This window comes from Moschus berezovskii, chromosome 5 (assembly GCF_049115385.1).
Source record: "Moschus berezovskii isolate FMDL1 chromosome 5, NW_MosBer_1.0, whole genome shotgun sequence".
NCBI lineage: Eukaryota > Metazoa > Chordata > Mammalia > Artiodactyla > Moschidae > Moschus > Moschus berezovskii.
This window is the reverse complement of record NC_142464.1, coordinates 111489216-111502856: the sequence shown is the minus strand read 5'-3', so window position 1 is coordinate 111502856 and position 13641 is coordinate 111489216. Positions and strand designations below refer to the sequence as shown.

The following is a 13641-nucleotide window of genomic DNA, read 5'->3' as shown; positions in this document are numbered from 1 at the left end:
ATGTCAGATGAAAGGTATCTAACTGCAAATATGCACACACAACACACATGCATGCACACACTTTGTCCAAGAGTTCAAATGGTCACTGGAGATTATCACCAGACCTTTCCTTTCACAGCTGAGAAAAACGAGGTCTAAAATGTCAGGGGCAGGTCCCCCAGGAAGCTGAGAGGTGCAAGTGCAGGGAACGGCCCCTCCGTGTTCGAGTCTGAGTCTAAGAGAAAGAATCCCATCCCCACACAGGTCAGACCTGTCGGGGAAACTGGCTGAAGGTCTGGCAGGCAACCCTCCACTAGTACGCTGGGGTCCCCAGATGACTCTGTGTTGTTTCACCTGTACAAGGCACTGTGCTTCCACCCCAGTGCTGACCAACCTCTCCACCTCCCCCAGAAATGCCATCTGATCCTTGTGACACCTGGAGATGGAGCTGGAGCCAAATATATATCCCCATTGCCCACCACCACCCATATCCTCCCCACCAGTCCCTGCAGCCGCCCTCAGGTTGCAGAGGCCCAGAACAGACATAAACGGCCTGGCACAGTGACAAGCAAAGTAACCGATGCTGGCTTCAGTAATTTTTGTTAAAGGCGATATCATGCCCTTACTCACTTGACTAACCATTGTTCAGTACAAAAGAGGAAATCTATACGAAAATAGAATGCAAGGAGTAACAGCTCTGGAGTCAGAGTTCCAGAATGGATCTTAACTCTTGACTCTGCTGCTCAGGTTAGCCTGAGTTCCCAGGAAGAGGCAGGTGAAGACCAGTTCTTTTTCCGAAGTATAAAGTGCTGGAGGGACTCCCCTGGTGGTCGAGTCTCTGCTTTCATGGAACTCTGCTCAGTGTTATGTGGTAGTCTGGATGGGTGGGGAGTTTGAGGGAGAATGGATCCATGTATGTGTATGGCTGTGTCCCTTTGCTGTCCAACTAAAATTACCACAACATTGATAATTGGCTATATCCCAACACTTTTTTTTTTTAATGTATCATAAAAAGAAAAAGAAGACTCTGCTTTCACAGCAGGGGGCACAGGTTTGATCCCTGGTTGGGAAACTAAGATCCCACAAGCTATGTGGCCAGAGACAAACAAGAAAACCATAAACTAAAGAAACAAAAATAAAGTGCTGGAATATATGATCAGAGAAAGCAATTAAAAGCAATACATCTTTTAATTAAAAGCCTAGATTTTAAAGAATTTCAATACTGCACCAAAGAGTTTCCAGCTGTTATATTTATCTGACTATACTGTAAGGTGTGGGACCATTAAAACAATGGTTACAATGTAGGAACATGTAATAACTGAGGCGTCTGAAAGTATCACCCTTCTGTCTTCCAAGAATTTCTTTAGAATCCCAGCAGTGTCTGTGACTTTTAGTCACCAGTGATTCCCAAGAAACATCCATTGTCTTCTCAGTGCCTAAGGCTGCTCCCAACTATTAAATTAGGCAGTTGGAAAAGTGCATAAACTCTTTCAGGCCCTAAGTGGTTTGCTGGGAGTGTGAAAAGAATTTATATACTTCCCTAAACACTGAGCTTACGAGAAGTTAGGCCTTAGGAGGACTGGGGCCATAAGGAGAGGAGGTTGCCCAGAATCGCCAGGCCCTGAATTAACCCCCTGCTTCACCAATGGCTTATCACGTGAACGGGGGTAAGTCACTGAGCACCTGCTTCGCTCCTGACTTGCCAGGTGCCATTGCTGCTGTCTCCCCCCACCCTCCACCCTTTTCATTTTGCTCCAGACTCACGGCTCCTCTAATTCGCCAACCTGCTCCCACCTCAAGGCTTCTGCCCTCCTTCCTCTGCTTCCTCGTCCATTCACTTGCCTGCTATAAGACTGACAGCACTTACCGACAGCTGACCCTTACATGTTTATCTTCCCCCACCATGATGTTCACGACAGTAACGGACTCCTATTCCTATGGTATTTATTCTAGTGCTGAGAAAAGTTGTGTGTGTCTTCACGGATACTTGCTGAATCAACGAACGAGTGAACAAATCATGGTGCTACCACTCACTGGAGCAGGGTCCCTGGAATGCTGGGCTGAGATAATGTAAAAACAACAACACTGCAGAAACTTCCCCAAAAGGCTCTCCAGGCTGTGGCGGGAAGTGGAAAACCTGAGCGGCTCCACATGCCCACTGAGAGCACCATCCCTGCCTGGACCCTTGTTGATAACCAATCCCCGGTTTCTGGTAGTCTGTCTGCTATTTTCTCACCCTGCCGGTCTGCTCGAGTCATAGGCCACCACTGCCCCTTCAGTAAAAGACTTCCACTCTTAGTATTTCCAGAGAACCAAACAATATCGGGGACTAGTTACTGTCAGGAAGATCTTTGTTAGGATTCCTGGCGGTCTTCATAAATCACTGGTAGGAGGTAAGAACGGGAACCACAAGGCAGAGGGAAGTTATCTGGATGGACAACACAGAGGGAGTGCTGCATTTGACCCTGGAGTCATCTACTGTCTACCAGCCTGGGGCCTTCACTTTACTCAGGAGGAAACTGAAGTCCAGGAGGAGTTCAGGAGTGACTTAACGGAGGCCACAACAGAGAGAAGAGGCCCATCCATGCCCCTCTTCAACCAGCATATCCTACAATTTGCTTTCTCTATTATGATCTCCAAATGAACACACTCACCCATGGCTTGCATTAACCATCTACTTTCAAGGATTTTCAGGTAAGCAAGAACCCATTAACGTGATGTTGGCAGAGAGGCGAGGGGGGACGGACGAGTTTATTAAATTAAAAGTGCCTGCCTGATGGTCTAATACCATCACCTTACATAAAGGACTCGACAAATCACATAGCACATCAGAACACAAGAGAAGCATCTGACACGTGCAGGAGACGAATAATCAGTATTATTGCGTTTACTTTTGAAACAACCATGGAGCAAATCACACACAATTTCAGAGAAAATGCTAAGGTCATATTTTACAACTAAGACATTTATTACTTTTATGACTCATCTTACCAAAGAATTTCAAAAATACCAGAGGGAAAGGATAGAACAGAAGCCCAATCAAGAGTACTTATTAGTACTTATTTGCTGATTGGCAAAACAATTCTCATTTTCAGCCAGTACAAAGTATGTTTCCTTAGAGGTATTTCTTAGAAAATTCTAACTATAAAAGTAGGGGATCAAAGATGCTAAAACAAAACTAATTCAACTGTCTCCCAAACATCTGGTTAGAGACCACATTTGTCAAAAATTGTTCAAATGAGAAAGTAACCAATATACTTAATTACTGGTTTCAGCACCAACTCACTTAATACTTTACAATGAAAAATTAAGCCCAAAATAACTGGGTAAACATATATATTGAGGGAAAAAGTGTACAGTAGAGATAAAAATTAATAGGTACAAGTGTCACTTTTCTTCTACTTAAAAAAGAAACCAACCAAAAATCAGTAAAAGATAAAGTAAGAGTATCACTAACAGTTACATGGAAGAAAATTAAAAGCCGGAGAGGAGGAATGAGAAATAAACAAACAAAACTCTGTTAATTACAGCTACTGTATTTGAGCATTAAATTTAGCTCTAAATTTCCTGGAAATTAAAGCCAAAATGGGAAACATAACAGTTTATATAAGTCTCTGATAAAAAGAAAGCATGCTGTTCATGAGGAGAATTTTTTTTCCTGGAGTTGAATTCTAGAAGGAATTTGCCATCCATGTGAAGGAAAACTGAACAAACGGATAATGGCTTCAATGATGTATTTGCAGAGGCAGCACACATGTTCCTGGCATGGTCTCAATCAACAAGAGCAAAAAAATAACCCTTTCAAGGGAGGTCTAAAGATGTCCATATACTTTTTCTTTCTATCCCTTTAAAAAATTTCATGGTCTCATTGAAGATGGGTCCACACCAATGAGGTGTCTCCTATAAAACACCAAGAGGTGAAAATCAAGCACTCTTTAATCCGGGGTGCCTCCCACTGCAGCAACACAGGGAGTCTCCTCTCTGGGGGGTAGGGGGGTAGGGGGTGAGTGTGGGTGTGTGTGTTGGTGAGTGATTCTCTTGAGTCTTTTATCAGAAAAGCCTGAGAGAGAGGTCATAAAACTCTGGTCCAAATGTCATGGAGTTTGTAGAGTTCATTTCAATTAAAATCTGTCAGAGACTCTGATGGTTTCCTAAGACTCCCTTTGTTATTATTCTGGTTAATTTGCTTTGGGAGGTATGATAGGGAGGAGGCGAACTGTTTAAAGGAGTTCAGCATATCAACTGTTCATTCAAGTCAAAGAAAATGAATATATGTCTGCCTACTTAAGTGGGTCTTCAAGCGAGAAATAATTATCAATCAACTCACCTTCAGAATCTCTTCAACACAATGGACTTCATTGGAGTAGGTCTGCTGTAAGGGAAAAGAAAAAGGTTAGCAAACAAAACAAAGATTAGCACACAAACAAAAAACAATTAGAGTGCTGGTATTAGTGAAAGCTATTTGTACTCACAGCAACACTTCTTAAGGAGAAGCACCCCAGGGCCCCCCTTTTATTACTACTAATAGTTAAGTATGAGAAACTTCACATTCTAGATGAAATAAAACCAGAGAGATAAACCTGACCTAACTGTGAAAGAAAGGGTTCTGCTGGAGACAATGACAGATGAATTGTGACCTGCAGGTCAAGAGCTTCTGATGGAACATGTGTATATTAAAGAAAATGAGTACATTAGTGAATCTAGGGGAATAATATAACAAGAGTGGAGGCAGAAAGGGAAAACCTGTAATTTTCCTGCTTTGCAGCAACATCTGTCCAGTGAGCCAAGTTACATGAACACAAAGATGGCGATCATCCTGAATGTCTCACTGAGCCCACAGTAAGGACGTCAGACTCCAATCAAGCACAGATTTTATGGTAAGAGTCTATCCTGCCAAAAATAAGTCTTAAAGTTGAATGTCTCTAGCCCTACTTGAAGTCAGCATTTTCATCTGTACATACACACACACACATACACAAAATATTGCCCCAGAGACAGACCTTAAGAAGAGAGATTACCTAGCTTCTTAGAGGAAAGACCCTCTTGCTTATTCCCAGGTAAACAAATGACAGCTGCTCTTGCTAGTATCACCAATGCAGTGTTTAGGAAATGTCATTTTCCAGTCTTTATAAAGTGCAAGACAATGAAAAGTTAAATCTTTTAACAAGGAAAAAAAAAAACTTTTTCCTTAACTAGAGATATGGAACAAATTCCCCGATTTCATGGTTTTCAAATGGAATAGCAACTTTCTGTGTCAACCGATGAGCCAAGTGCCCTGGGCAAATCCTCCTGTACAACCCCCTGGACCCCCACCCAGCAATACACACACTTTTACTGCCCCTGTGGTGCAGAAAGTGCTGCTCTTCCCAGTCAGTTGGTCCAAGGTTTGCTTCACAGCCAGAGTGTAGATGGCAAATGGTTCTTTTCAGGGCTCTCATTCCTCGTTCGAGTGTAATTTAATACGATCGGTAATTCCTGATCTGGGGTTTGTTAATCCACCATTTTCCTCATTCCTGTTTCCTTAAGGAAAAGGAAAAGTGCATACAACATTCACACTGTCCTGGAATTGAATCTAGTGGACACGTCAAATTTCAAATGCAATTTGACCTGCCTGGGTCTGGTTTTAAAGCGTGTAAATTTCACAGAGACAGTTTTATTGAAACATTTACAATTTGCTATTTTTGAGGTAGGGGTCTGAAAGTTAGGAGATACAGTCAAAGAGTCAGGCATATCCCCTTTCTCTGCTGGCCCAATTGGACCTGCCCTTAGGCACTGTCCTATAACAAAAGGACTTGCTTATCCAGTTTTCCTTTTTCAAGACTATTAAGGAATGTCTAAAAACTGGACCAAATATTACAGCACAAACAAATGAATGCTGTTGTGACCTGAGGGTAACATGCAGTTATATCCTATGGTTTTAATCTTTCACATGTGTCATTAGGAGCAATAACGATTAGGAATGGAAGTGAAATCAACAGAACAAAGCAGACAACTATTGACTCTGGTTAAATAATTGCCGCCATCCTTTCTGTCGCTGGAATGAGAATTCAATCAAAATATCTGGCAGGACTTTGCTGGCAGTCCAGTGGTTAAGAATCCACCAGAAAATGCAGGCGACACGGGCTCCATCTCTGGTCTTGGAATGCTGTGGGGCAACTGGGTCCGTGTACCACAACCATTGAGCCCACTGGTCCTGGAGACCATGCTCTGCAACAAGAGAATCCTGGGCGTTACAACTAGAGAGGTGCCCCTGTTCACTGGGGCCAGAGAAACTAGAGAAAATCCACTCACAGGGACAAAGACTGAGCACATCCAAAAATAAGAAAGGAAAATAAATAAAATATCTGGCAATCGGGGGAGGCAGCTGGTGGAAGGATGGGGTGGGAGGCTGGAGTTAGCAGGTGCAAACTACTATATGCAGAATGGATAAGCAACAAGGTCCTATTATATAGCAGAGAGAACTATATTCAATATCCTATGATGAAACATAAGGGAAAAGAATTTGAAAAAGAAAATATATATGTGTGTGTGTGTATAAAACTGAGTCACTTTGCTGTACAGCAGAAATTAACACAACACTGTAAATCAACTATATTTCAATTTTAAAAATATTAATAAAAAATCTGGCAATCAATGAAACAGTGAAGCACAGTTGGAATGAGGGCTGAAAACAATTGCCCACCACTTCGAACAGAATGGGGTCAGGAAGCAACCATGTCAGGAGACTAAAAGACTTCTTGATCTTTGTAACATTACTGAAGCCATCAACCCTTTGCCAAGATGTTTGATGTCACTAAAAGATTTGTTTTTCCCTAAAAATTTTATTACATGAGATGAGCCAGAATTGAAGAAATGTTTTCTATAGATTATTGTTTATTGGTATCAGAGTAAGACAGTCACCATGTAACCTGCTTAAAATTCTAACTAAAGCCTAAGATTCGAGCATGAATTGGTTAATGTACTGTAAATTCTCATATCAGGTCTATTATGAAAGTGGGTTTATATTAAAAGGGTGCCAGAATTCTATTCCAAACACATGAGGATATATCATATTTAAAGATCTCCAAGCAGCACTATTTATAATGGCAAATAATTGGAAATGATCAAACACCCAAAAACAGGAATTTAACTAAAGATTTTCACAGGGCTCCCATATAGCAGTATGCTATAAATAAAATGGACTTCAATATACATAAAATGATGTAAATGCATGTGCTGGCATGGAAAGACGCTCAATATATTTTCAACTTTTTCTTTAGAAAGAATTTCACACTCATAGAGAAAATAACAAAGACAGTAGAAGAAGTTCCCACAAACACTTCAACTGAATTCTCCAAATGCTGGCATTCTACCACACTCGCTTTATATTTTTCTCTCCCCGCTTCCCCACATCTACACTGAGCCATTCAAGAGTGTGAGAGAGTGAGAGCTCATGCCCCTTTATCTCTAAATACTGTTGCGTGTACCAAGGCGTGCTTTACAGCTTTATTTAAAGAGGAATGGTTACAAGACTGTCTGTATAGAGTGAGTCCATTTTATTAATATGCTCCATCTACCTGGGATGGTATCTCCACTCTTCCCTGACCCAAATTAAAGTCTCTTAAACTAGAGTACAGTAGGTATTTCAGCTGTGCTTGCAAAGAAAGATCCATACGGACAGGCTGCCTTGTTTTTAAAAAGTACAATTTGGCACCTCCAAGTCTGCCACTGGAAGGAGAATTTCCAAAAAGGGAGGGGTGCTTCAACAAAGCATTATGGCTTAACCCCCTTCCTTGAAATCCACTTTGCCCACAGCGTATCCAGCTGAGTCCTGCCACCCGTGCTCAGAGAAGCCAGGCTCTCCCTTGAACCCTGGGGCCAAAGAGTAAACAAGCAACCTCTCTGAAGCACGGCCAAGTTCAGGCTGGACATCTTTAGGTAAGATTTCCTCAAAGAACAAGAGGTGATTAAAAAGCAGCAACAGCAAAAATTGATGCTAACTGCATGAATGCAGAAGCTCTAGTTTGAGGGTTCTTTCCTGTCTACTTTTCCTTCTGTGGCAGGAACACTGGCTTTAGCACTTACACTCCAAATCACACGGCAGTCTCCCACCCCCAATATCTAGGTTCCTGCTGCTGCTGCTGCTAAGTCGCTTCAGTCGTGTCCGACTCTGTGAGACCCCATGGACGGCAGCCCACCAGGCACCCCCGTCCCTGGGATTCTCCAGGCAAGAACACTGGAGTGGGTTGCCATTTCCTTCTCCATCTAGGTTCCTAGAGGAGACCAACTTAGCTACTCTATATATCTGGGTGTGTTAAGTTGCTTCAGTCGGGTCTGACACTTTGTGACTCTATGGACTGTAGCCTGCCAGGCTCCTCTGTCCATGGGATTCTCCAGGCAAGAATACTGGAGTGGGTTACCATGCCCTCCTCCATGGGATCTTCCTGACCCAGGGGTAGAACCTGGGTTTTTTAAGTCTCCCCACTCCGGCAGGTGGGTTATTTATCACTAGCACCACCTGGAAAGCCCTCACACATCCGGGGGTCCTGTACATAGACAGACCTTCCGATGGAGCCCTCACTTTCCCAGAGAGTATGGCCTTAACACAGGAACCAAAAGCCTACTCAACTTAAAAACAGTAGCTACTTACTGAATACACACTGTACTTGTTACTGCATTAAACTCATATGATTTCATAACATGTTATACCCAAATGAACTTTTTGGCCAACCTAATATTATTTCCTTCATTTGATACCATCTGTTATAAGATGCAACATCATTAGCTTGGCAGGGGAAAAGTTAAGACACGAAATGTACTCATCAACTGTAGATACATCCCTTATTACAGATGCTGAAAAATGAAATAAAATTCTGAGCGAATTCTGTATAATACTCTTAATTCTTACATCAATCTTATGGTATTACCCCACTTTTAAAAATGAACACTAAATTCTAAAGAAACTAACTTACATGTCCAGGGTCACACTCAAGTGACTGAGCCCGCCTTCCTAATATTGCTACACTACTGTCCCCAAAACCTCAACTTCAGGCCAGACACAAATATAACAGTATTTAAGGAGAGGGGGATATGATCCCACTTGTTGTATGCAAAAGCATTTTTCAAAGAGTACTGTGTTTCCCTTGGACTTGTGCAAAGAAGTAGGTAATCAGCCTTAACTGCCTCTTACTACTACTGTGGGTACTTTAGACCAGGAAAAGCAGCGATGCTGGCCTCGGTCTGATTTCTCACTCCTCCTGGAATGACACTGTGTAATCCTAAGGAAATGCACTGATACCAAAATAAAAGATGTCAGTAAATGTCCCCTAAACATGACACAGTTTGTTTTAATAAGCTAAAAAGAGGCGGGTGGAAGAAATATACCTCACCGCTGAGACCACGGGGTTCTGGCAATATTGTGTTTTAAGTCTCTCAAGTTTCAACAGAGCAGCACTTTTTTAAACAATGCTGTTCTCAAAAAAGGCTTAGTTATCGCTAACCAGAACTGCAGGGAGCTCAGAGGCAGCGTGCTGATGAAGGCAGCCAAGAGATCTTGGATCCTAGTTCTGGCTCCGCTGAGGATCGGGTCTTGCGATGCTGGCCAAGGTTCAACTTCTCTGGGACTATCTCCTCGTGGCAATGAAGGGATAATATTACCGATCCTAACCACTTTGCAGGGTTGGTATGAAGGTCAAATGTGAAACTTTAAAAATTCTCAGGAGGCACTGATACATGAAATCAACACATGGGGCCAACATTATCAAGGCAGTCTTCATTGTCACGATAGCTCTTAAAGAAAGCCCAATGGTTCTCTGTCAGCGTATGTTTTAGAAGATTAAACAAAAGCTACAATATTTTTCTTCAAATATAGTGGGTTGACCAAAAAGTTCATTTGGGTTTTCCCTAAGGCTTACGGAAAACCTGAATGAGCTTTTGGCCAGCTCAACATGTCACCTCTCAGCCTGCGGCTCAATCTACAGTTTCTACTATGCTGCTCGTGCACGTGTATGCCTGCTCAGTCGTGTCTGACTCTTGCCAGTCCCGTGGACTGTAGCTGCCAGGCTCCTCTGCCCATGGGATTCTCCAGGCAAGAAGACTGGAGAATCTCCACTTCCTCCTCCAGGGGATCTTCCCGACCCAGGGATGGAACCCACGTCTCCTGTGTCTTCTGCATTGGCAGGCAGATTCTTTACCACTGGCGTTCACCTAGCTCCAACTAACTAGCTAAACCACACTCCTCCTGCCCATGTGGAATCCCTTTCCCTCTCCCACCTGTGTTGGGATGAGTCCTATTCAGAGTCTGAGTGGCAGATTAAAAACCACCTTTGGGGAAGCACTCCTTGATTCCCTCACTCCTGAAACAGAGCGGGTGTGCCCTTGGCTGAGTGTACTTTTCCTGCCAAAGCTCCTCCCATCCCACCATCTCTGCTTCTTCTAGATCACCAGTTCCAGGACTGCAGGGGCCAGGCAGCTCTGTCTTCTGAATCCCCAGTCACACACTGCCTGCCACACAGAAGCCGCCAGTCAACATTAGCCGTTGTGGTTTTCAGCCTCTGAACTCAGAATATGAAAATAGATTCCCAATTTGTAGAGCTTTAGAGACTTTCTAAATACTGTAGCTTCTCTGAATAATAAGCCAACATCTTAATGAACAAACTACACAGAAGTAAACATACCAGAGACAGAAAGGAAACTGTTTTTCATTGTTTTCTCCTTCCACACATTAAGATTACTCTTAGAAACTATTTTTCACGTATCAGATTGGCAAAGCAAAAAACGAAAGAACTGACAATACTTTGTCTATGAGAGAGGTGGGGAAACAGGCACTCAAATTCCGGGGCTGGTGGGAGGGTAACACAGCAGAATCTCTGAAGACAACAGTTTGGCAAGAGCCACCAAATTCTAATTTCCCATACTCCGACCCAGTAATTTGAGCTCGAGCACTAACTTCTAAGTGCACAAAAATATATGTGCACAAAGTTATTCATTTCAGCCTGATTTGCAAATAGTAAGGTACTAAAAAAAAAATCTAAATGCCCATCTCTAGGTGGCTAAGAAAACTGTGTTACATGCCCCTACACAGAAATACTATGCAACCATGACAAAGAATGAGGGTGCTCTTCATGCGCTGAGCTGGGTAATCTCTAAGAGGTACTGTTAAGGGGGAAGGGGAAGGCGCAGGTGCAGCATATGCCAGGATTTGAATAAATGAAAAGGTGATGTCAGAAGAGAACATGTATGTCAAGTTACTTACGATGCATAAAATACCACTGGGAATAATACAAGACGTGTTTAACATCAACTACTTCTAGAAAGGAAAACTAACTAGCAAGAGGGCTAGTGTAATGGGAAGATTTTCATCATATACCTTTTTACTGTCTTAAAATTTATTTATTTATTTTTATTTTTGGCCATGCAGCATGTGGAATCTTAGTTCCCCAAACAGGAATCAAACGTTCGCCCCCGGCCTTGGAAGCACAGAGTCTTAACCACTGGACCACAGGGGAAGTCAGTTTTTTCAATTCTGCATTATGAAATGTATCATGCATTCAGAAATAAAAATTACAAAAATAAGATTGAGATTCTTTGTAAAAATATAGGAACAAAACATTTTTTCTCAAAAGTACAGCCAAAGGTCTCTGCCACATTTGTGCCTACTCTCTATTGGCTTTCCTCTATGTACCGAATAACTTGCCTTCTCCCAAACACACATCTCCATGAATCCGGGGATTGCCCCACGTAACACTCAACACACAGAACTGTTCCTAGATTTACTGTCAGCCTTCCTGTGAGGTGCTCCCGGGGAAACCTAGGACTTGGTGTCTCGCCCAGTATTTGCTGGCTACTTCACTCTTGCTTCCTAAATGAGACTATTGCAAAGTCCTTGAAAGAAATGTATTTGGGGGGTGGGGGTGGCCTCTCTTTTAATCAGTCATGCTTATTACATACCGGGTAGATACATATGACGTAGACAAAGCCTTACAGGATTGTTGTGGGGACAAAATAAGACAATGCACGTTAAAGCTAATGCCACACAAATAAACCTAGGCATTTATCATGAAGATGCCATGATCAGCATTTCCCAGAGATAGATTAGAAGAGGAAACCAAAAGGCCTGCCTGAGCAAGGTTCTGACATAAAATTCATTTTATTCTGTAAATACAAAGTAAATTACCTATACAGCTAGGCCAATTCCAAGAACATGCTCATACCACTGGGGTGTGCCTACTCAGGCTGGAAAAAGCACAAGGCTGAGCAGTATTATTTCTTCAGAAGTGTCATGCCCTTCAGGGATCTATCTAAACGTCAACTTCCACACCCAGTATTCTAGGTAAGAATTTTTTTAAGTCCCTGGACAGATTTATGGAAACACTTACAGTATAAAGATGGAGAAGGAAATGGCAACTCACTCCAGTATTCTTGCCTAGGAAATCCCACGGACAGAGAAGACTGCAGTCCATGGGGTCATGAAGAGTTGACACGACTGAGCATGAACATGACAGCACAAAGAGGGAAAAAAAGGAAAACTGTGGATTGTTAATATGGAAGGAAGGATAAAGGATTAGAAAACAGAGAACAAGATACCCTTCACAGTTTTCCTAAAGATGAATAGCAGTATAATGCAAACTAATTTTGACTGTCAAACTCTTCCTTTAAAAAATGAAACACCCTCTCTACCCAAATATTTTCAAACAGCAGCAAGGGTCAGAATAGTATTTTTCTTAAAAAGGTGATTAAGCGGCAATATGTAGCAAAGAATTACTCACATGCTCCCTGGAAGCCTCTCTGTAATGTCAAACTGGTCTGCCAGGTGTGGCGGATACCACAGTTAATGTCACACTAACTGCAGACATCTCTATAGTTCTCCAAGTAAATGTTTCAAGGAGAAAAGGAAAGACTGATGAAGGACAAGACTATTTTCAATGATGAGGAATCTATAGAAGCTATCATTCTATAGAGGTTAGAATTCTATAACCTACAGCTATCATCCAACAAAAATTTACTGTGGAAAGACCAAGCAATCCTACTCACATTGGAAGATCTAGAAAGGGGGCAGCAGTGTGGAAACAGGGGTGTCACAAACACTGGTTGCCCATTCCTGGAAGCTCCTTCACCTTGACTGGGCATCTACCTTCAACTCCAAATGGTTACCCAAGGTGTCCTGTCTCCCCGGAACTGGTTTCCTACAGGCAGTAAATGCATACTTAGTCACATCTAACTCTTTGCAACCCCATGGATTGTAGCCCACCATGCTCCTCTGTCCAAGGGATTTCCCAGGCAAGAATACCAGAGTGGGTTGCCATTTCCTACAGGCAGGGTCTGGGTTTATTCATCCCAGTATCTCCTACGGCCTTGGCATAATTCTGGAATAGCACAGATATGCAAGTTATATTTGTCCAATGAATAAATTTGATTTTGTCATCTCATGGCATCTTCAACAGAATTCTCAAACATGTTCAGTTCAGTCACTCAGCTGTATCTGACTCTTTGTAATTTGGGGAGGTTCTCGGACAGCCAAGTTTCTGATGTGGCAGTAACATCAGAACATGATTGTTGAAGGAGGGCTACACTGGGCAGGCTTGGGTGGGGTAAAGGAAGGGTATAGCTCTCCTTGAGTCTGGAGATCAAGAAACAGTCTAGGATAGGGACGCCTCTGGTGGCCCAGTGGCTGAGACTCCTTGC

The 13641-nt window shown here is 42.5% G+C and overlaps 1 protein-coding gene across 9 annotated transcripts in view; it reads right to left on the bottom strand.

The window, feature by feature from the left end:
- AFF1 (ALF transcription elongation factor 1) overlaps positions 1–13641 on the bottom strand; it is a 198501-nt gene that overhangs the window by 54654 nt on the left and 130206 nt on the right. For 7 of the 9 annotated variants that reach the window (XM_055434310.2, XM_055434316.2, XM_055434314.2 and 4 more), the window contains one exon: positions 4307–4351. In XM_055434310.2, coding sequence (XP_055290285.2) covers positions 4307–4351 — 45 coding nt within the window. The remainder of the gene's footprint in view (positions 1–4306; positions 4352–13641) is intronic. The other 2 variants (XM_055434315.2, XM_055434319.2) reach the window with 1 other exon arrangement.